Below are 24,624 nucleotides of genomic sequence, written 5' to 3'. Positions count from 1 at the left end.
TGTATCTCCATATTTCATGTTTTTGTAGGGATTTTTGTCATAAAAGAATGCCCTATTTGGGAAATCCGATAGCCAAGTGGTTAAAGTCATACTGTGTGACTTTTAATAAAAAATTAAACAAAATATATCTTCTATATTATCTTTCACTGGTATATTTTTCACAATAATGTGTTTTTGGAAAACTTCTCTAAACTTCTCACCAACACTCAATCTCTCGCGACGCTCGTGACAAAATGACGTAGGCACCGGAAATGTATTTATTTGTGTATTTTACAGTTAATAAATACCATTTCTGACGACGTGTTGTTGCTTTACAAAATATGCTTGGCCGCTAGGTCCCTACAGCATTCCTTTTTCAGCCATCCTTCCGTAATCCGTATAGAAAAATGCTGTAATGACAGTGGAGCTACGAGGGGTGTCACTAAAACACACTGCTCAAATTAATGTTAAAAAGTATGACTTTAAGGCCTGTACCACATATCCTCTGTCGCCTGACAGTTAGTTCCCGGTTTGATTCCCCGGACAGGCGGACCTTCACTCCATGGCTCTATCTTTCCCTGTTTCCTCTCTACACTGTGACTATAAATAAAGGAGGTCCCGGAGGTCCCAGGTACAATTCCAGCCCTCAGCAATGTGTCAAAGTGTCCCTGAGCAAGACACTTAACCCCTAACTGCTCCCCCCTCGGCGCTCCTCTGTGGGCAGCACTCAGCTGGGTGAAGCTGAAGAGTGAAGTTCCCCCGCGGGATGTTTTTTCTTCTTTTCTTCTGCTAACGGGTGCCGCCCCATCCCGTAGGATTACATGCAGTAACAATTATCACCCTCCCCGCCCTGCTTCCCTCCCGAACATGGACCAATAGTCTTCGTATCAGACACTGGACAAAGCCGGACGCACCACGGTGGATTCGAACCCCCAGACTCCGTGGTGGTGGGCAGCTACTACTGCAACACCCGAGTGCCTATTTTCGCTACTTTTGATTTTTTTTTTTTATTGTTTGCCTATAATGACATGCACGTCTGTCTGTGGATTTTATAATTTTTTAACAAATGAAAAGTATTAACAAGAGCTTGTGACTAAATAATAACTAAATTGGATCATTTGGATTTTGTTTTTTTCCATTTCCTGAAAAGAAACAATTCTGGACATGAAAGGTTTCTGCCCGACATCAACATTTTGCACTGTATGGGTTTATATTTGTCTTGTTCTTTTCACAGCTCTTCCTTGAATGGATATAAAGCTACAAGGGTTTGAAATAGACAGTACATGAAAACACGCACGCACGCACGCACGCACGCACGCACACTCACGCACACTCACGCACGCACGCACGCACGCACGCACGCACGCACGCACGCACGCACGCACGCACGCACGCACGCACGCACGCACGCACGCACGCACGCACGCACGCACGCACGCACGCACGCACGCACGCACGCACGCACGCACGCACGCACGCACGCACACACACACACACACACACACACACACACACACACACACACACACACACACACACACACACAATATGATGTCATTGAAACACTTATCCACTATACTTATCCTCCAAGCCCAGTCGGCTCTGCCCTCGGTTCTGTGAGGATTCTGAACCCTACAATGCAATCAGATCCAGAGCCTAGCAAGCCACACAAACTGGGAAAACAAACAAAAATAAAAACATCATATAACCCAACCGTATATAAAATGGGGGGATTTTAGCAATATCAGTTCAAATCCCATGTCCGAAAAGTCTACTAAAGTCATAAAGATTTAAGCGGCCAACGGGGAGCTGACGGAATACGAGACATTATAAACCAACATTCTGTGTGTCAATGAAGAAAACTATTCTTCAATGAACAAGACTGTGGCTTGTGAGTGTGACTGGCATTTCCTTGCAATAAAGTCACACTGTCGTCAGCCTTCATATTTTGTACCTTTGCTGCACTGGGAATTATGCTGGCAAAATTACACTGCAGGATAAGAAAATAGCTTCAGGACATTTTGTACTTTTGCTCTCTGCATTAAGTAAATAACTATTGTCACCTATAGATATTTCATCCTAATAAAGCAACTTGAAGTAGTGGAAACTTTCAATTATTTTTTGTAAGCTAGCAATTTGCCAATAATTACACTGCCAGAATGAGCAGTGAAAGCACAGTTAATAACTACCGGTACACTCACTGACATTAAGGACCTTCTAATACATTTCTCCAAATCTCACTGCAGATTAAAGAGATTTTGGCGGCATCTTTATGATGTTACAGTGCACTCTACTAGTCTGAAGATTTCACAGTGTACTATTGCTTGCTACTGTAGCCTGGCAGAGGAATGACAATGATTTCGCTGACATTTAAGGTGGGGCAAAGCCTTCCTGCAGAAGAAAGAGTGAACTCAATATTACCTTCACTGTTTGGCAAGAGGAGTAGGTTCAGTCATTAATGTCAGTGTGGATGTAAATCATTCTGTCAGAGGTCAAAAGATGTGTTTACATCTCAGGTTATTGAACGCAGACTCTTTGGCCAGCGAGGTGCAGCACAAATGATTAATCAGGCAGTGATTCAAAATGCCTGACAGTTCATGGCTCAATGACTCTCACCAGTTCATTGATTTATGAATCATAAATTATTGTCTTTTTCATTAGCTGGCATAGCAAGTAGGGTTCATAAGTCACAATACAACATTTTTTGGAGCATTTCACAGCACATAAATCACAATTTTACCTTGAATAATAAGGTACCATTTGTCATACAAGACTGGGCTGGCATGGGTTCAATAGCACAAAGCGCAGAAATTTAGGTAAACCAGTCGTTCTGCTACTTCTCTGATGTCAGTTAAAATGTTTGTAACCGCATGGCTGATAGCTGTGTACACTCCTCCACCATAAATAGGGTCAAATATACTGTAAGAAATTGAGCTCTCCTCTTGCAGTAAGTTTCTCAGGCAAGCCGAGAATGACTAAGTTGTTTATACTTAATTCTATGCAGCCTAGTTTCCACACTGTGTATAATTGGCTACAGTAATCAATGGAGAGATAATTTGGGAGAAGAGGCAGAAAAATCTGTTTAACTACCTTGAATAACATCATTACAGTAATAACATATGGTTAATAACACCAACAGAATATAATAACATTTGCACAGAGTAAAACAACAGCCATGATGCTTGATGACAGCTTTTCTGTTTTGACGTCTATATGCTTCCAGACATTGTATGTAGGATTATAACTGCAGTAACAAACAGTTTAGCTTGCACAATATCCTAGAGGTTGAAGGAAATGTTCCCATTATGCTCTTCTCTAAAGTCAACTTGGATGTCATTTAACTAAGCCATATATATTTATGCATTGTGCGCTTGTAGATTTTTTGCTATTTCAGAAATTTGCCAAAAATAGGGACACCAGGGTTAATGTGGAGGCCAAAGTAGAATATACTTAGATTGGAAATATTTCCCTATACAAATTGTTTATTGTTCATTTAAACATGTTGCCGTGGATGGCACATCTGAAATCCAACTATTACCTTGAACTTGAAGTAGTTTTGATATGACAATGTGGATCATGAGAGGTGAAATGGTAAGTGTTTAGACAGAGGTGGCTAGCAGGCTTGGATTTGACAGGGCTGAGAAAACATTGAGTTAATGGGCCCAAACCTGAAAAGCTCCCATTTCCTATGTGGCTAAATGGTGTGAAATTAAGAAATCCACTTAGACCAATAAGGGACACCAAGGCAAAACCAAAGAGTATTAAGCCATCTGCCAGTGAATAATGATTTCTTCGGGGCTGTGTAATAGAATGTTATCCATTATAGCCTAATATCAGTAGCCTACATGCCACAGTGCAAAACACTTATTTATTGAGAAGACTCTCTTGACATCCCATGGTGCATAGGCTAAGGCTTGGAAGTAGGCTGTTATGTCATCATGAATATAATCATCAATAAGATCAATGATGATAACGATGATGTAGGATGATGTATGATGATGATGAGGATTATCCTGTTTCTGTCACTTTTCAACTCACGTGCCTCAACAAGGTCTCAAACTCATTAGCTCATACTGTATAGGCCAGGGGTTTTCCCCTTGGCGGTCCTCAGAGTTACTACAGAGTTAGCCATGGTTCACATGAATGACAGTCATGTTTCAGGGCTACTACAGAGTGTGCGCCAAATCTTTGTGCGATGGAGAACATTAGCCAAAAATAGCAGATCTACAAGCTCACAATGCCTCGCACTGCTATGCGTTGTGAGCTTGTAGATCAGCTATTTTCTAAGATTTGGTGTAGAGGGAAAACATTACAGAGCCAACGGTCAAGTTGACCAAATATTGAGAGTTTAAAAGGTTAACTATCTGAAAATACACATTAGCATGAATCCAACTATCTGAAATCGATGAAAAGGTTTAATCTGCAACAGCAACAGAATTGTATACAATATGTCCCTGCTTCATCTGTCTCTCAACTAGGGGGAGGGGGTCCTTGGGCTGAAACACGTTGAAGACCCCTGGTATAGGCTATGGGCTCTATTCACAGCAGCCATATTATGAAGACATTCACAGGTGTTACCAATGATACTAATGAAAGCTCTGTTCCATTCTGGTCAAACAGAGTCAGGGTTGCTGATATTGTGTGCATGTTGGCTCACTGGAAACACTCTGCTACACCAGTGGGTCTAAAGTTGGGGTCCAGGGACCCTCATGGGCTTCCAAATGGCCCCTTATGGGTGTGTAACTCTGAGAGTGTACAAATGGAACCAAAGGTCCATTTGGTTCCATTTGTACACTCAGAGTTATGGGGGTCGTGGAAACCACTGTGCTACACTAAATGGAACAGAGCCTTCATTAGTATCATTGGTAACACCTGTGAAGGAAGTGATAATATGGCTGTTGTGCATAGAGCCTATTACAAGTAATTTAGGCAGCCCATCGGATTGGAAGCTGCAGCTGTATCTTGTACATTTGACAGTGGATACCATAACAGCCAGTGAGTCGAGCACTTCAAACCTTTGGATGCGTCTTTGAATCGGCAAGGCGTATTTACCTACATTATTATCTATTAAATGATCACAGCTACGTTAATAATGATAGATGAGGCTACAGTCTACAGGTGAAGGTAAAAGAAAGAGCGCAACAGTCTGCACATGCTTCATAAAAAATGTATTTCCAAGTTTGTTTCCATGGAACTCATTTATAGCGATATGCTATCATTCTTTCAATTACACATATTAGGAGGCAGGGCGATTATGCCTCATAATTATATATATATGAGAGAGAGAGAGAGAGAGAGAGAGATGACAGGCTAGAACACCAATTTCCCCTGGCAATTATAGTTCATTGTTATTAATTAAACAAAGTTGACACGATACCAGAAAACTGAAAAAGAAGATATAGTTTGAGATGCACGCTGAGATTAATTAAACGAAAGGTTGCACAAACAGTCTAATAAATGGCATTTCCATTTACGGTATTAGATTTTTTTTTTACCTAGAATCTTCAAGCGTCCGTCTTTATCCGTTTTCTTGACCACTGGGTTGAGAGTCACAACCTCTTCACTGGGGACACAAACCCCACGAAAGCAACAAATGGTGTGATCAGTGGTCAGGAGGTGGAGTGGTCAGTGGTCAGAGAGAGAGAGAGGTTAAGTAACGCTCGTACCGCCGGCCAGACGCTCAGTGCTCCGGAACGATGCTGCAGCTCATCAGCGCGTCGCTCCTAACTTTAAGAACCACAGTGGACGAGCTTTGTCCTCTGAGTGAGATCCTGCACGTTGTTGGAGCTGAAGGGTCGTGCACATAGTGATGTGATGTGTGTGATGTCGTGCACACACTGGTGTCCCTGCACTACATTGGCACTTTTTTTGTCAGGATGACAAAAAAAAAGGGAAAAAAGGCTCTACGTCACACATGTGACTAGTAGGCTAGTTTATTCAGTCCAAATGGAGACCCCGATTGACCACTAGATGGTGTAGTTTCTTAGATTAACCTCTTAAAACCCACCTACACGCTCGGAACAGCACAGGTGGGTACCAAAACCATCTGGGCACTATAGGCACAAGTTGTGCCCAGATGGTTTTGGTGCCCAGTTGTGCGGCACAACTGGGCACCAAAACCATCTGGGCACTAGGGACATGTGGGCACCTGGACGAGTTGGCATTTAGGGGTGGAGATAATTGGGCACCTGGACGAGTGGGCACCTGGAGAGGTGGGCACCAAAACCATCTGGGCACTAGGGACATGTGGTCACCTGAATTAGGATTCGTGTCCACAAGTGTTTTTTAACTTTACATAGCATACTGCTTTGTTGTTGGTAAGTGATATTTAATTGAACCCACTGTTCTGGGGCCCACTAGTCCAGGTGCCCAGTCATCCCAAAAATACGGTGCCCAAATGTCCCTAGTGCCCACCTGTCTTGTATTCACACACACACCATACATCCCAGCCTTAATAGCGCTTGTCGATGAGGGGAAAAAAGGTATCAGAACCAACCCTTGTGGTTGGTTGTGATGGACGGTACAGTTGAATCTTTTGGCCATCTCTAGGCTAAACATTTGACCGAAACAAGGGCATGCTCTGTAGTTAGCTGGACACTTTAGAAAACTTCCCCCCCTTCTTTTTAGCTCTTATAACCTGTTCTGTGAGAGAGAGAGAGCAGGCAGTACACGTCTCTCTCTCACCCTCGCCTGTCAGGGTGAAAAGAGGGAATCATTAATATAGCATTAGCAGCTGGGCTGGGAACCAACTCTGCCCAGGGCACCAGGGCACATCACACACACTGACTACACCGTCCTGCCCCGATGTGAAGTGTCATCCTTCACCACACGTTTCCGTAGCCCATTAACTATTGATTATATCCACTCAGCATTTTGGCCCTGGTATGGTGTGGAATAGGCCCACCGCTGCAGTGGTGTAAAGTAACTAAGTACATTTACTACGTAAGTACTATTTTGAGGTACTTTTACTTTACTGGAGTATTTCCAATTTCCAATACAATTATTGGAAAACATTAGTTACTAGTTACTTTGTAGATTTTGATAATTATTACAAAACATACATTACCCACTTCAGCCCTATATATACATTTCGGCCATTTGAAAATAGCCGATCTACAAGCTCACAATGCTTGTAGATCTGCTATTTTCAAAAGCTTTTTAGACATTTTATATATTTGAAAACTTTTACTTGTAACAGACTATAGCCTTCTTCTACTTGCAGTATTGCTACTTTTACTTAAGTAAATAAATGTTGTATACTTTTACCACCACTGAGTAGAGAAAGTAGGTTACTCATTACTTGGATAACTACCTGACATTTATTTTTATTTTTTATTACTATTCACTGTATTCAGATAGACGCATACTCAAATCTGTCCTGAAATAACCACATTTAGACCCTATAGGTGAGTCAGAAGGTTTCCTGTAAGCTCCAGAACCAACTTCAACTTCAAGATTATTAAAGTTTTGCACTGCATTAATGGATGGAATACTTTTCCATACAACTTCCAACAAAGTTAAAATAGAATAACAATAAAGTAGGCCATCTTCTTGTCCCAGTAAGAGACATCACTTAGCAGCAGACATCAAACATATGAAATGTGTGGTAATGGACTTCTGTAAGAGTCATATACATGAACTGTAAGAGTCATATTATACATAAAGTGACCGCTCCAGCATGAAATCCTGTGTCGCCCAAACTAACATGATGGCAGGTCTCAGTAAGCTAGATGTTCATTTAAATTATTTTGAGCTATTTAAGCGATTATTACATGGTTTGCTTGAAGGGACAAATGAAGGTTAAGTTGTCCACCTTTCAAACCATTTCATTAAGGTACTTTGAGGCTAATAGTTTTGATTGTAGCCTACTGCAAATTAATATAATAGTTTTATGTTTGACAATTGACAGTTCTCCTTAAAGGGCCACAGGAGAAGTTGTTCTGATACAGTCAGTGTTTAGTCAGTGATATTACAACTGAGTTTTATCCATTGTTTATCAGTATAAATCAATGCCTTCCCGGGGAGCATTAATGTGCTCTGCAAAAAGCTAATATCAAGCTCCCCAGTACTTAACTTTCATGGAGGATGTAACAAATGCATGTCTACCAGACTAATATCTTGTTGCAGAATCAGAAACTGAAGATTACAGTCCAGACATATTTTTCAGTGATATGTAATTCTCAACAGCTGTTGTCCAGCGGACTGAAGCCAGCACATTCTGTCTCTCCAAGTCTGCAAAATGAATTTGGAGATTATCATCACCACACAGACTGTGCTGAGCTCGCTGAATGTCATAAAACTGGTGTAGTAGGGCTTCCTGGGACACTGAGAATACACACTCTCTTTCTCCAAACCTAAGGCCAGTCAGAAATCTAATCAACAACAACTACCAAAGGTAGACAAAGATTGTAAGTATTATAAGTTACTAAAACTACAGCAAATAAGTTAAATAGATAATTAATAAAAGGAGACATGCTCTACCGTCCTCCATCTTCTCTTCATCTTCTGTGTGTGTGTGTGTGTGTGTGTGTGTGTGTGTGTGTGTGTGTGTGTGTGTGTGTGTGTGTGTGTGTGTGTGTGTGTGTGTGTGTGTGTGTGTGTATGTGCGTGTGCGTGCGCGTGCGTGTGCGTGTGTGTGTGATGACAATGTTTTGGGGTTTTGCGTGTGTATGAAAATGGCAATGGGGGAAATGGCTATGATGAAGGATTTGTTTTTTCATTGTTTTTTTTATTGAGGTTCTGACAGTTCACATTCGTTGTATGATCAAGGATTTTGATTGTTAACTCATCGTATCAGTTATGTTTGTACAGGGGAAGACTAGGAACACAAATCGGCCTGGATGTGTTAATGCCAGCGTGTCCATATCTGTCCAAATTGACATAAAAATAATGTAGTAGTTAAAAGAATCTTGCCAAAGCATGTCAACCAGCTGACTCAGCCAGCTGATACAGTAGCTTTTACAGGACAGACTTATGAAATTATGATCTCATATTTTGATGGCACTTGCAGTGTTGCACTTTATGGCAGAAACTGAGGACAAAAATATCACAAAAAATGTGTGTGACAGTAAAAGTCAAATTGAATCATCAACTTAATCTTAAAGGTAGGGGTAGGGGACAACTTCAGATATTTACATATACTACAAAATTGCTTTTTCATATAACCTGACCGGTGTCGTACTTGTGGACCATGCAAGTCTGGAACGACACAAGTCGGGAATGATGCAAGTTCATAATGCATGCCCCACCCGGTTTCAGAGTCCTGCTGTACCTGTCTGTTTGGCTGTGTCCCTTTTATGCCCATATATGGAGATTTCAGTATATGTCTGTCTGTGTCCTTTTATGCCCTGTATGGTGTTCCGTGTGAGGCATGCCCAAATTTGCGAATTTTTAAATATTTTTGGGAGATCCGCAGATCCGACTGACTTTCCACTCGCTGCATCACTCCACGTGCCAGAATAGTCTCCATGTATTGTAACCTCCATGTTTTTACAGTACTATTATTATTTATTATAAATAATATATAGTTATGTTCATTTTATAATATGGGTGGAAATATTCTTCAAATCATTCCATAAATCATATCCCAAAACGTCACCCATATTACCATTATTATGGCAAAGCATAATATCTTTCCCCACAAAATATGAAGAAACACTGAAGGGCATACATGACATGTTCAGACACTATTCAGCTAATTAAAAGTTTAAAAGTCATAGAAACGACTCTTTGTGTCTCAACAAATAGGCCTACAGGATCTTCCTGGGAACTATAGTTAAAAATAGGAATTTGTTTCTAGAGCAAGGTTATTTTGACCGAAATAGCATAGACTCATTACCTAAGTATGAACTATTATAAAATAACTGCAGTGTGTAAATGTGTGTCCCCACATCTGAAATGTGAAACTGTATAGTATCAGATACAGTTATAGCTCACTGCCACTTAAATCAAAACAATGCACAAAGGTATAACAGTATTTAGTGTTTGGAAGTCAGTGCAGTCTGTCGAAATTAAATAAATGTTCCCACTCCAACACATTTTGGAGCAAACACCCGATTTGTATTCATAAAAAGTTCTATTTATTTCAAAGTCCTTCTGTATTTGACAAACAGACTGTTTCTGGGGGTAAACGCATGCTGAAAACACATGAATAAAACATACATTTGTTACAATAATTGCTCAGCATCAATGGCAGACGCTTGTGAGTAGAACAAAGGTGAAGATTTCCTCTCATTTAGGTTCCAGAACACCCTCCCCCCTCTCAAAAAAAAGAAGAAAAAAGCTAGCATAAAGAAACACAAAATGAGTTAGTTAGGCCAGTCCCGCTTTATAGGATTATAGTGTAGAGTCAAATCCACAAGAATCCAATGTGGCTTTTGGATAATCCCGTCAGAACGGCAACTGTGCAACGCTACTACAGAACACCCAAGCCTGTTACCATTGATGAGACCCTATTGAAGGAAAGGATGAGATTTGACAGAAGAACAGAGGAGAAGCGCAATCCCTATTAAACAAAACTTCACATTTATTTCTACATGACTAAACAACTCTGTCAATAGCATGTGACATAGCATCACATGCCTCGTTTAAACAAAAAAGGATTATAAACTATTTACACAGATACAAAACTAGGTTTTTGTTTGTTTTTTTGCCATATGGAAAAAATATATTATTGAGCATATCTTCCACAGAACCTGAACCCATTAGGAAAATATCACATATCACATTTAAAAACCCAATATGTGTAAGCCTGTCCAAGTGGCCATGAATATGCATACAAAAGTGCTATGCATGTCTGTGAGGTGAGTCTGAAGTAACATGAAGCTCTGCTCCCAGTTACAGTCATCTATAATTGATGAGGGATATTTTTCATATCATCCTCCATCAATATGTTAATTAACCTAAAAGTCTGATTGTGACATTTTCCCTGATTAATGTAAAGCATGTGCTGCTTTGCTAAGTTAGTAGAGCGATAGGACCTGCACAGAAAAATCCATTTTTACATTCTAAGAAAGTAAAAATAGATCCGTATGGACCCTTGCAGGTTCCATTTTTACACTGTCAGAGTTAAATTAATGGTTAGGATTTGACTGTGTGGTAGCTGGTATGTTTGAAATATGAATTATTGGCATAATAATCATCATCATTGATCATTGTCATTGATGAGTGATTCCAGAACCACAACTGCGTGCTGCATGGACCAGCCTGAACGGTAAAATCCTCAGTGATCATTTATCCATTTGTAACTCTGAGAGTGTATGGAATCAAAGGGACCATTAACAGGTCCATTTGTTCACTCTCAGTGTTAAATTGACACTGAGGACTTTACTGTGTGACAGACACATTACAGTGCATATCAATAAGGAGCAAACTTCTGTCGCTCAGACTTTTTCATGCCAGGGGTTGCCATCTTAGCAGTGTAAGGAGATAGACCTTGTGTTAGACCAGAGGCTGCTGGGTGGACAGCCAGGTAAGGGAAAGTTTTCATGCCAAGCAGACTGGAAACGGGAACAGCGTAGTGTGAGGTTTGCATGGTCGGTATGGTGGAGGGAGAGTGGACATTAATGCCAGCGGGGGCTTGGGTGGCAGCGGCCAGGACCGCCATAGAGGTAGGAGTGGAGACAGTGGGAGCGGAGTGAGCGAAGCTCATGTTGAGGTCGACTGGGCTCGCGGAGGCAGCAGCCTGCATGGTGTATTTAGCCATCTCTAAGCTGCAGGCGAGACAAATCGAGGTCGCATGATCGCAGACAAAGGGAGGGGGAGAATGGGAACAGGGTGAGATGAGGTAGGGTCCAGTGAAGGGGTTAAAAAGGTGGGGCAAATTAAAAGAGACAGGGAAGGATGGGTGAGACAAAGGAGAAGGGAGGTGAGAGAAAGAGGAAACAACATAAGAATCAAAGAAGGAAAGTTACGTGTTAACAAAAAAATAAAATAAAGGATTTTCATGCTAAGAATGGAGCAGTGAACCGGAACGAATCCAACCTTGCCTCAAGCAAAACAAATCCTACCCTGCTTGTACAATATGCAGTGTTTTGGTTTGTCTTATCAACATTCAGCAGTGTGAAGCCCTGCTGGGTCATTTTTAACCTCTGGAATGTCTTACCTGGCGTTGATGAGGTACTGGGCCACGCTGATACTGGCTGGCGAGCCAGTGATCGTGACTTGGCGCATGGCTGAGCCATCAGTGGCGCTGGCGATTTTTATGTGAGCTCCAGAGACCTGGCGGATCTCATTGATCTTGCTGCCTTGTCTTCCTATTATGCAGCCAATAAACTGAGGAAGAACAAGACCAACAATTTAAACTAAAATCACCCCGTAGCTGCTGTGGCCCTACCATTACAAATCTGACCAGAGTCAGACCTGCAGGAAGCAACAATGTTATTGTACAATGTTTTTTTTCCCCTTCTTCTTCTCTGGAATACTGTTAACCTCTTTAATCTAGGTACAATATTAGCATGATCGTTTATCATGATTATGAAAACAGCTAGTATTCCAGGATGTAAATCGCATATTACTAGGCCCTTATAATTATATGGTTGTCTGATATGATAAGCCAGAATACTGGATTTCAGCAGCACTGCTTTTAATGCATTGTTATCGTAACTTATCAGACTGTATAGTAATGTTCTTCATATAATTTATGGTATTGTCAAAATAAATAATGTAATCATGTCATGGTTTAGTCTTACTGTAGCACAATTACATCACTTACATCGTTAGGTATTGCAAGCTCTTGTGAAGTTGTAGGGACAGATGCTTCCATACCTACAGTACAAAATAGAACAAGGAATGGAATACATTTATTTGGAAACATTGCTCTTGTTAGACGATTACACAGCTTTTTAACTTTGAAAGTTTAAAACTGGACGATGGACTATATGAGTATATTTTTACACTAGTCAGAGTTAAAGCAAGAAATGTGCGGTAAACATCTCTATTATAGTAGAAACATTATCACACTAACACAGTTAATTGAAGCAGTGTTTATCTTATTTTTTTCTTTTATAAACTACATATTTCCATAGATTTAATGATGGACCACATTGTTCCTACCAACTGTACATCTAAGGTAATGTTTTCCCTTCAGTTAGTGGCGGTAACGTACATGAGTATATGGGATAGGCTAGGTCAGGAACGGTATGGCCATGAAGATGTTAGATTTAGAGGAGAGATGATGCAGAGGGGTATCAAGGATGGGTTGAAAGATTAGGAGACGTTTTTGGAAAGGGATACTGGGCAAATGGAATTGCAAATCTGGTAAGAGTGAGAAACAGAAACTATTTACAAACTGTAAATATTTCTGGCATTTTTCACATTTCCCTGTGACTTTTTTTGTTTGTTTTTTGATTGAGTCTGTTCCAATCACACTGCTACACATGAATGGGGCGGCAGTGACTCAGGAAGTAGAGCGTAGAAGTGTCCTTGAGCAAGCAGTTAGGTGCCTTGAATGGTTGTATCTGCTGTCTGAGTGTGAATGAGTGAATGTAACACACATTATAAAGTGCTTTGGATAAAGGTATTAAGTAAATGCACACCATTTACATGAATAATTTGGCAGATAAATAATTATAAATAATTTTGTATTATTTACCTAGAAAGCGATGTACAGAACAGGACATCTCGTACTTGTAAGACAACTACCATCTTATTTTCTCCATCTTATTTGAGATGCAAGAAATGTAGATGCATAATTATGTGAATTGTGAATATCTAAAAAGTCTTCTATTAACAATAGACAACGTAACCTGAGAGATGATGGATTGAGACATGTCTGAAGCAAAGACAAAAAGGGTGTTTTGATGGTGTGATTCAAACAAGAGGACAAAGAGAGGGATAGACGGACTTCCCCAGGGAGCCTTGGGTACGTACCAGGGAAGGTGGGGTTGTTCTGCCCAAGGGAAGGGAAGGGGAATTGCTGCATAGTAGCCAACTGGTGAAGCTTGGTCAACTGCAGGGTAGGAAGGAAGTTAGAACTAACCAATCAAACTGGATTATTTCAGTGGAGCTAACATCTAGAATACAGAGCTGAAGTTCACAAATACATCAAAGATCACAGTGTCGAAAGAAAGTGTTTCTGCTTCTTCTGGAGCTCTCTGACTTCTCACAGCAGTAACCTATCAATCCTACTTGTACTAACTAGGGGCTAATCGATCATTACGGGACACACTTGTGTACACCCAGTCGTTTGCCCACGTTCATTGTAAACAAAGCATGCTGCTACTGTGTGTTAGTGTTAGTAATGTTGATACTGTAGATCAGGGTTGTTAGAATTTCATCTTCGCTGGGTGGGGTACACAGAGGGCTTAGTGGTGGCTTGGAAGGAGCGGGCATGAGTAACGTTAGGTCATATGGGTAGGTGATCAAACAAACACACTTACATCTTGATGCGGAAAGGCATATTGGCCTGGAATTGCAAAGGCCTAGAATAAATACGAGAAGAGATATGGTTATGTCATCATACTACTGTCAATTATGTTTACCATGTTGCCTACCCAGGGCTGTGTCAGTCATGGGGTGCAGAAGCCAGGACACAAGGAACCTTTTTGTTTGGGGTGTCCCCTATGGGATGAAGTGAAAGTGCTTTTGGAGGTGCGCTGTACAGGCCCCTCAACATGTCCACAGGCCCCTCACCATGTCCACATGGCTCTTATCTCTAAACATTGAATTGTAATTAAGTATAAAGGTCATCCAATTATTCTTTTCTCTACTCTTTGACTGATTGCAGAAATCCAATAGTATAATATGCATGATAGGGTATATTGGATTGTACCAAACTGAGAAGAGTGGGTAATGAGTCCATAAAATAACAAAATGTGAATCTCCTAGGACCTTAACCACTTTCAACCTGGCGTCCCTATTTTGAACATCTGAAATATTTTCTAACATATTTTAAAAAAAAAAGGTTTTCCTGGAATGTTACAAAAATGGCAATATGATTCAAAAATGGCATATCTACAATCTCACAATATGTCACATCATGAGGCATTTTGAGCTTGTATATCAGCTATTTTAGAAACATAGGGCTTGAGTGGTTATTAACAGCACAGAGTATTCATTGCCATATAATTACACAGATGTGTCCCTCTAGTGGTCATTATGGTTACATGTGTGACTTTAATTTGTGATCTTGTAAAATCTGACTTTCACCTAAATATCGTCATAAAATATTTACACCATGCAAGTCATTAATATTTGCATCCATGTAACTGCCACTGTGCATTACACAATGGCTAATGCTTAATTTATATACCGTTGTACGACAGTGTATCAGGCTTGGGATTATACCACTGATCACGTAATAAAGAAGATACTTACTGGTGCAGAGTGCTGTTGTGCTATTACGCCATGGCTTCCTCCAGGCATGGTCTTGGGCCGATATGGAATGGTGGCTCCCTTTGGAGGTGACTAATAATGAAATCACACAGACCACAAGTTACCAGGAAGGAAGGATTGTGTGTGCCTATGTTGTCAGAGAAAAATCTTGCAACTCCTGCAGCAATTTTAATGTTCTTCCTTGAGCCAAGTGTTTACAAGGTCTTTTATCGTTTGACAAACTTAATGGTCGTAGGGGCCCATGAGACCCATTCAAAACCCACATTAAAGTCTCAAAAATGCATGGTTGTCAACCTGAAAATGAGGCCGTTTTTCTATTTTACAGAAAAGCCAACTTTTGAAGGACACAGGGCCATAAGCGTGCAGCTAAAAGTGAAAGTTGTCTGAATAATCCTTGTGACTCATACCGCTGCATCTTCATCAATGTGACACATATGATAGCTCTACAAAGCTCTTGAAAATGAAAATCTTTTCCTCTCTGACAAGTACTTACCTCCAGCATGACAGAGCAGATGTGTCTCACACACTGAGTGATGGCCTGTGGAGTGCCAGAGATAGTCACAGCTCTCTCTGTGGAGTCAGGCAGCATGTCTCCCGCCACCTGCACCTGGGCACCCGTGGTCTTCATATTTCCATGGCACAGCAGTAAAAAGGTATTGGTGAAAAGGGACAATTATCATTAAACCCACTGTCCCCTCCAAGTTACTTGGAGGGAGACTACTGGAAAGGCATGCTGACAGTGGGGACAGCGGTGGCCGAAAGGTTACAAGTGCATTTGGGGCCGAAAGGTTCCCGGTTCGATCTCCTGAACCAGCAGGAAAAATGTGGATGGGGAAGTCAATAACCAACACTCACCCCTCTCTAAACATCCACTGTTGAAGTGCCTTTGAGCAAGACACTGTACCCCGAATTGCTCCAGTGGAGTTGCTCAATGGCCTGCAGTGTAGAACTGTGATAGTACTGGGTTGCTCCCAGATGTGATGGTGAATGTGTGTAACTATGTAAGTATGAAGCAGGGTGTTGCTGACAAAGAAGCACTCTGAGAAAAAAAGGCTGCATGCGGAATAAGCAATAGCCATGTTTCGTTCAATATTCAGAGAGACTTGAATAAATATTGTCTGTTTGCCATTTAGTCTTTGCTGCCACGAACAGTGACACGTTTCATATTATGGCTTAGCTTAGAGCAGCAGTTGAGAGAAATGCATTTGAAGACAAAAAGCAAGATAAATCTGACTAGAATGTTAGACACTTTAGTTGCTGTCAAAGCACAAGGAGGGTGTGATTGTGTTGTGGTATAAATGTCTCGCTTAGGCCAGGCCCAGGGGAATGAAAAATAAATAAATAAAAGGGCTCCTGATGATAGAAAAAAATGGCTCCTACCTCTCTAATCTCTTTGATTTTGGAGCCTCCTTTACCAATCAGTGAGCCACACTGGCTCCCTGGGAACACCAGGCGAAGTGTCACAGGTGGCTTGCTAGTCACGTTGCTGTTTATCATTGCTGCAGTAATATCCTGCGGGAGAGTCAAGACAAATATGCTTTATTTTCAGGCTGTAGAAATGTCAGCTTTATTTACCCAAGTCTTTATACTGTTGCGAGACTAGCCCATATACACCATCAAAACACACACAATATAAATGTTTTTGATCCTTGTGTCAACCTATGACATTTAATTTATGTTGTATGCTTTAAAGATCAACAAGTTTTCACATTCCATTTATTTTACCACATACCTCCTCAAACTTTTCTGCAATCATAGAGAAAGCTCTGAAGAGTCCTTCTGTAGGCCCGGTAATGGTAACTATCCTCTCAGGGGAGGAACCTTCTGATATGTTGATACGTGCACCACTCTGTAAATACACATTTAACCTGTCACAACAAGGATTCACTTTCATTTGTTGAGACTGATATGCCAAAATAATTAATATATATAAAGCATCAGGTAACAGTGGCTAGTGTATACTTCACCGGATGACTGTGTCACTCAGTGAATTAGACACGAGATTTTCAACAAAACAAGACAGGGTTTAATAACGGCGTGGCTTCCCTGTGTGCAGTCAGGAGCAGTGGGCAAATATTTGATGACATGTGGAAATCCATATTTGGCCAAAAACTCCATATTTGGCCAAAATTAGCTGGGATATATATACATTACATATGAGGGACGGAGGACATACATTTGTGTGAGTGTGAGTGTGAGTGTGAGTGTGAGTGTGAGTGTGAGTGTGTGTGTGTGTGTGTGTGTGTGTGTGTGTGTGTGTGTGTGTGTGTGTGTGTGTGTGTGTGTGTGTGTGTGCGTGTGCGCGTGTGTGTGTGTGCGTGCGTGTGCGCGCGTGTGTGTGTGTGTGTCCGGAGCTTGCAAATGCAAACCGTCAGACCAATCAATGCCAAACTTTGTATGCATGTCGCCAGTAGGCTACAGAGATAACTCTTTTTTTTCACATGTTTTAGACATTTTCAAATATTTAGCTTTAATTTCATAAAGGAAGTCAAGGGTGCCACACCGTTCCTTTGTGGATCCTGAGATCCACATAATCCGATTTGTTTTTGTTTCACTATGCGCCTCATCTAAAAACAGGCAGGTAGGACAAAAAGACAAGTACTGGAGTACATGGGCAGTTGAAGCCTTTTTATTTCAGATGCAGACTAAGGTTTCAATATGATATCTTCTTCAGAGACTCTGATGAAGATGCAATATCAAAACGCTAGTCTGCACCTGTGTGCTCCAGCAATCTTTCTTCTTATTAATGTTAAATAGTAGTTAGTGCCAAACTCACCTCCTCTCTCATTTTCTTAACCGTTTCCCCCTTCTAGAATCACGCAGAAAATGACAAAATAAACATAATAAGGTCTCTCACAAACATAGTGAAACAAAGATTTAGACCCATGAAAACTGATAGATTGTATAATTAAGATACATACCTTCCCAATTATGCTGCCCACTTCCTGTTATCAAGGAGATGACAAAGAGTGGTTATATTGCCATATACATTGTATTATAAAATGCCTTTCTCTGCACCTTGAAAATAAACGATAAATTATCCAAAAATACTATGACAACTTTGGGAAAGCAAGTTAGGCCTACGTCATTTTTTTTGGAATAGCAGATATGTGTGGCTTAAAGGTCACATATTATACTCATTTTCAACAAGTTAATATAGGTCTCTGAGGTCCCCAAAACATGTCTTTGTAACAAGCCCTTTTCTGGACAGGCTGTTTCTGGCAAATGAGTTTCTGGTCCCCATACCCCATTCTGAAACTGGTTGCCTCTGCACAGTTCTCATCTGCCCCTCGAATGGGTGGAGAAACTGGAGATACTGAGGAGGGGTGCTAGATTATTTAAATTCTGAGTCCCCACTTGACGTACAGTAGGAGGTGGACTCAAATCGGAATGTCTTGTTGAATCGCATGTTTTCTGACCTAGGCAACCCACAAGAAACTGACTGGGTTGTCTTATTTCACAATTTGTGTTAGCACATCAGAGACCAGCTCAGTGGCCTTGTTTTAGTGTCCGCCCTGAGAATGGGAGGTCACAGAAAATGAGGGCTTGCCGCTCAACTGTATTCTCAGTTGAAATAAAGGTTATGATGATGATGATGACAGGTCGGGGTTAAATCCCCCGGGCGAGTCATACCAAAGACTGTAAAAATGGTACCCAAGGCCTCCCTGCTCAATTGGCGCTCAGTGTCAAGGGTTGGTCTGTGTTATACTGTCAAGTCCAGGGGGTGTACTTGTATCTCAAGCTGCCTCACGCTAAGGAAATAGGAGATAGGCTCCTGACCAATGGGCCACGAGGTTCGGGAACTGTTGGTTCCTAAGGCTACTTACTTTAAATCAGAGACCCAAATATAGGTGTGCAGAAAAAGTGAGTTTTTCAGGGCAGTTCAGAAATCAGCCGAAGAAAACTGAGTTAATTCACTTTCAGAGGGCTTTCAAAGTGATTGTTTAAATTGTCCAACACTTGTCAAGTTATCCTTTGAGACAAACCCCATCTGTCTAGCGCCCAAGCAGGCTAAAGCAGAACTTTAAAAAAAATCTGGTTACCTTCCCGTGCATCAGAAGCCTCAGTGTCAACATGACGTTCAGACCCCCATCTGAAGCCATTTCCTCCTTGTCAGACATGGTCAGTGTTTTCCAAGCTTCAAAGTAAACTCTGTGAACAGATGGATGTGGAGACCTCCAGAGTGTAAAGGAAAAGTTTGGATATTTCAGGCTGTGTGGCAAACTTTCACCTCTAAAAATATATCATTGTCATCCAAGTCATTCATTAAAGAAAACAAGTATTCCTTCAGATATCATTTACCAAATTAATAAAGGAAGTCAGGGAACTAATTACTAATTTCAAGAAGAGCATTAAACCAGCAGCATGTGCTCTTGTCTTTCACTTTGACCAAATTTAAACATGTGGTAGAAACTTATGCAGTTGCTTGAGTAAACATGAATGTATTCAAAATAAATCCATTTACTTATTCATTCATTCACAGAAAAGCTCTGACACACTGTATGCTAATACTGGCATTCCACTTTTCGCGACCATGTCTGTGACCGTGGTCAAGATAAGCCTATCCTTAGGTGCGAGGACTGTGCCATTGGTTTTTAGCTAAATACAACTCGTGTGACTGTCGTTGATTAGATGAGTCACAAAACAGGAGCCATTTTGTTTTCTACGGGGACTGAAGATCAAGTGACATCTGTGTGACCGTCTCCCAAAGGAGCTTCTTAATCTCACACTGAGAGGATACAATGTCCCACTGTTCACATGTCCAATGCATCATATTTGCAGAACCATGAAGGAATGTCTCTATGCAGCCACTGTAGCATTACATTTAAAGAGGACATCCCTGGGATTCCAGGAAGTGGACTTGGCATTCATTATTTTTTTCCTCTTTTTTTAAAAGATTTATTTTTGGGCTTTATTTAATTATCTATTTATATTATTTAGACAGGAAATGGGGATGGACGCGCAGCAAAGGCCGTCAGGATCGGGACTCGAACCCGCGACCGCTGTCAGGCTAGGTGCCCTGAGCGCTAGGCCACTAAGGCCAGTAGTCTGGGCCTTGGCTTTCATTCTTAACTACATGAACCCTCGCATCCCTTTTATGGGCATGCCATAATAGGCAAACATTCTGCAGAAATAGGAGATCTACAAGTTCACAACCCACCGCGTTTGTGACGCATTGAGTTTGTAGATCGGCTTTTTTTGACAAAGAAATTTGGTATAGAGGGAAAAAAAGAGGAGGTCAAGTACAAAACCCTGTGGGACCCAGTCCAATGATGTATATAGGGTTTAAGTGGTTAAAAGTGGATGATCAGTAAATGCTGGATCCAAGCTGTTTCACAAATAAGTCACTTTTTGCACAACTTTGATACTGGCTCGGCTCAATTCGACTCGCTTTTCTTCATTTTCCACTGCAGAATGGACACCCTCAATGGTGCTGGCTGTCATAGCGGCATCATAGCTATGTTGTCTGGAATCTATATCTACAGTACTTCATCTGTACAGTCCAACAAAGACTGTTTCTGGAGATAACTCTCTCTGATTGTTAATTATTGCCTCAACTAGCTCAGAACCTCGATGGAAGTGATTCTAAAAGTACATGGCGCCAGCATACAAATTAAGGTTTGTATAGGCTTTCTTGTTATTGATTTGTTTTAGACCTATGGATGGAGTATGTTAGAAGAACCCTTGAAAGCAGCCAAATATCGCAATGCTACAAACAAACTTCCTGGAACCATGGAGATGTACAGTAATAGAAGAGGGTGGGGCTTCTATTTACAAAAAAAATATCCAATTGTAACTCTGAGAGTATACAAATGTAACCCAAAATGGACCCATGGGAATCTAATTGGTTATATTTGTAGACTCTCAGACTTAAACTAACACGGGGGATTTTACTGTGTGTGTATTTTATTACTGAATCTCCTTAGATACTCACACAAATCAGTGAATAATGAGTTCTCTGCCGCCATTCCACACCTAAGAAATGATGAAAAATGGGATGTGATTAAGGTACTAAATCAGATATTATTATAATGAGTCATGAGAATCATTATCTGTACAATGCAGGTATCATAAATAAATTGCTTTAGTGAGCAAATTGGGTGTTGCGATTTAACAATTCTTAAAATACTGTAAATGGGAAAATAAGACCCTGGATTTCTATAAACAAGAGCTGGTTTACTGAAAAAATATCTCCTTGAATAGTAATGTAAACATCCCCAGACAAAGGTAAACAGATTAATCTACACAATAATGCTGTGTTATTTTTCTTATTTCTGTGTGTAATTGTATAGTTATAGTGTGCATCATACAAACGGCAACATCACCGTCTAATCCTATAGGCCAGGATTTATTTAGCTAACGCTAACACCCTTTTGACCCATTTCTGTCACCTCTAACATGTCAGCGCACACTGAAGACTTTAGAACAAAAAACTACAACCACAAAGAAAATATGATATTAAGACAATGTAATGCAACTCCCAACACACTGACTCTGTCAGAAATGTGCAGCAGGCAATAAATATAGGGCATTCATTGTTTATCAAAATTCTATGTGTTTTTTAGTTTTAGTTTTTTGGAGGTTATATGAAAGTGGATTATTGTTAGGGCTTTTTAGTTTAATATATCTAATCACTTTACAAAACAAACAATCAAACATGCTGAATCATTTGAAGATAACAGGGTGGGATTACATCCTCAATAATGCCACGAATTCATAAACAAAGGACTTAAGATACTGTTACAGCCGGTATGATTTTCCACAAATGCAATGTTAGGTTATAATGTATACCTTATTTTCTATCGCATATAGTATAACACATATAGTATTCTATGATAGCAATTGCTCCCTGGATATCTACAAAAAAGGTTCTGTTAAATCTGTTAAATCTGCAATCCTTAACTTTTCTTTTTGTGAATAAAATGTTATTATAACCAATCTGTATGATATTAATACAATATAATTAACACAACTGCAGTGGTTGGAAGTGGTTTCCCTGCTCTTCTATTGAGACATTATATCCTGTGGTCGGGTAGGACCACTACTGATTGACAAGCACGGTACTGCATGAAATTCAAAGGGAAATATCCCGCCTTCCGAACCAAAATTAACTCTGTTATGGCTCAACAGAAGAAATGTCAGTGGACAGTAGGACAAAGTTACTGATTGCAGCTTTAAGTTTTATTTCTGAGCTTGCACACATCAAGCTACACATGGGGCCTAACATTGTTTCATCAGGTCATTGCATTCCACCCAAAAGTCTGAAAGTCTTAAAGATAAAGGATTTGACTGTTAACTGGACTAATGGGGCAAATAATCGTTCAATCTACAGTATAGTCAATGTATTTGACCCAAAATAAAACTGTCTTTAACCTAGAGCCTATTGGTTTAAAAGTGTGTAACTATAAGATGTCTGAAAGCAATGATCAACAGATACATCTACATAAAAGCAAAGACTTTACAGCTTGGATACTTTTACAGATTACATGTTCAAATGTCTTACATGGATTACATGTCTAGATAAAAGCCAATTACCTTAAAATAATTCTGAATATTAAATGTCTACAGTAGCTAAAACTCAATCCTGTTCCAGCCTGCAGTGTTGTTGCAAGAAGAAATCTTAGCAGTTAAGAGCCTGTGTGTGACTGAAAGGCCTGTAATGCGACAACAATGAGTAGTATAAAGTACTGACCTTCTATTTGATTATGCTGGTTGCGCTTCTTTACTCGTGGTATCTTCTCAATGAATGCCTGTTCAGTTTGGAGGTTGTGTATATGTTTGTCCCCTTTGTTGTCGGTTATTGGGCAGAGAGTGGACAGATGGCTCCCTGTGCCCTCAGACCGGCTGGAGTGAGGCTGGCTTTGCTATTAGTCCCTCAGCTTAGCCCAAGATAAGCCCCTATGCAGGGCAAGGGAACCCACATCTCTCGCCTAATTCTCCCTGTCAGTGTTATTGGCGTTCCTCTGAAGACAGATCCGCTTGCTGAAGAGGCCTGAGGGTAAGTCAAAGTGGATCTTCGTTCGGCGGGACACTGTCCGACTCAGAGAGGGCATGCTACAGTTGCAGACAGTATGACAAAACGGGGAGGTCTACCCTTTTGCAGGAACCGAAAACGAATGCAGAGACATTGCTTGGTGGGAAAAAAATAGAAGCGTTGTTAACTGATGTGGCCTTGTGACTAATGTCTGTGCTTGACTGCTGCACTGATCATTAGATTCTCAGAGAGCTTCCTGCTTCCACGAGGCCAGATTCTCTCTAAAAATAAATCCCTCTGTATGAAGTCGGTGCTTTGTACAAGACAGTCGTGGCACATAAACACCCGACTAATTGAGGACCAGGGAGGGCAATGACATATTTGAGGTGTTTAGTTTTGTTAAGTACAATGTCTTCACGGGGTGCTTCGACCCCCGTTCCCTCAGCTGCCCTTCCCCCACCCCACACCAAGCCCTTGTGTCCCAGTAATGAGGCCATAGTGGATACAATACAACCCTTCTGCAGAGAAAAGGGCATTCAGTTGAGCTTCAAAATCGCAAAGGAAATGATTCAGCGAAGCATAAGTGGCATATTTAATTACTTTTCACTGCATTGCACGAAGACAATGATGGCTGCTGTGAGCCTCATGGCAGCCTCTCTCAGACTAAGTGCTCTGGCTTCCTACATCTCATACAACAGACTGCAGACATTAAGCTCATGTTGTAACTGTAACTGTAACTTCAGAGAGTTACAGTAATAATATATATATTCAATTGTGAAGTGTGGGAATTCAATTGTGTTTTGGGGTGGGGGCGGTGGGGGTTTTCTTACTTTCAAATGTATTACTACACAGTACAGTACTACTGTAAGTTTACCTTCAACAGGTTGCCAGTATTATTACATGGGGTAAGATAAGATGTAAGATGTAAGATAATATCATTACTCCATGCCACATATCTAAATTATTCCTATTGAGTATTTTAGATAGTGTTACTTCTGGCATTGAGTCTATGCACGAGCATCAGAGTGTGTGTGTGTGTGTGTGTGTGTGTGTGTGTGTGTGTGTGTGTGTGTGTGTGTGTGCGCGCGTGCGTGCGTGCGTGCGTTATTGTGAAACTCTCACCCACATTGTTAGCCTGCCTTCTTTGTCCGTGTGTTTTCCCTCATGCAGGACGGAGGGGGGGACACAGGAGACTCTCCAAGGACACCTACATGTATATGAAACCAGTGAGCATCGAAGTTAGATGAAGGCCTCAGAAAGGCCATAACATAGCTGCTCTCTCACTCTCTCTGGATTACGTGTTTTGGTTCATTGTGGTTCGGACCCTCAAGACTTAG

At 40.8% G+C, this 24,624-nt stretch overlaps 1 protein-coding gene across 2 annotated transcripts; it reads right to left on the bottom strand.

The window, feature by feature from the left end:
* Positions 1 to 10,105: 10,105 nt before the first annotated feature.
* LOC311058315 (poly(rC)-binding protein 3) lies at positions 10,106 to 23,291 on the bottom strand (the record flags this gene model as incomplete). Of its 2 annotated transcripts, none has more annotated exons than XM_084075721.1 (14): positions 23,006 to 23,291; positions 21,248 to 21,288; positions 19,356 to 19,464; positions 18,234 to 18,257; positions 18,089 to 18,121; positions 17,045 to 17,161; positions 16,693 to 16,824; positions 15,806 to 15,934; positions 15,295 to 15,384; positions 14,358 to 14,399; positions 13,849 to 13,927; positions 12,692 to 12,744; positions 12,083 to 12,252; positions 10,106 to 10,430 (listed from the first exon to the last, which is right to left on the bottom strand). In XM_084075721.1, the coding sequence occupies exons 3-14, from the start codon at positions 19,431 to 19,433 to the stop codon at positions 10,394 to 10,396; spliced, it is 984 nt and encodes a 327-aa protein (XP_083931847.1). In that variant the 5' UTR covers positions 19,434 to 19,464; positions 21,248 to 21,288; positions 23,006 to 23,291. The 2 variants fall into 2 exon arrangements, with proteins under 2 accessions (XP_083931847.1, XP_083931846.1); XM_084075720.1 differs by lacking the exon at positions 10,106 to 10,430 and adding an exon at positions 11,336 to 11,690.
* Positions 23,292 to 24,624: the final 1,333 nt, after the last annotated feature.

The sequence above is a fragment of the Gymnoscopelus microlampas genome, assembly GCF_963454915.1.
Source record: "Gymnoscopelus microlampas genome assembly, chromosome: 13".
In the NCBI taxonomy this organism is placed as follows: domain Eukaryota; kingdom Metazoa; phylum Chordata; class Actinopteri; order Myctophiformes; family Myctophidae; genus Gymnoscopelus; species Gymnoscopelus microlampas.
The sequence above is the reverse complement of the archived record's forward strand: the minus strand, read 5'-3'. Positions and strand labels throughout refer to the sequence as shown.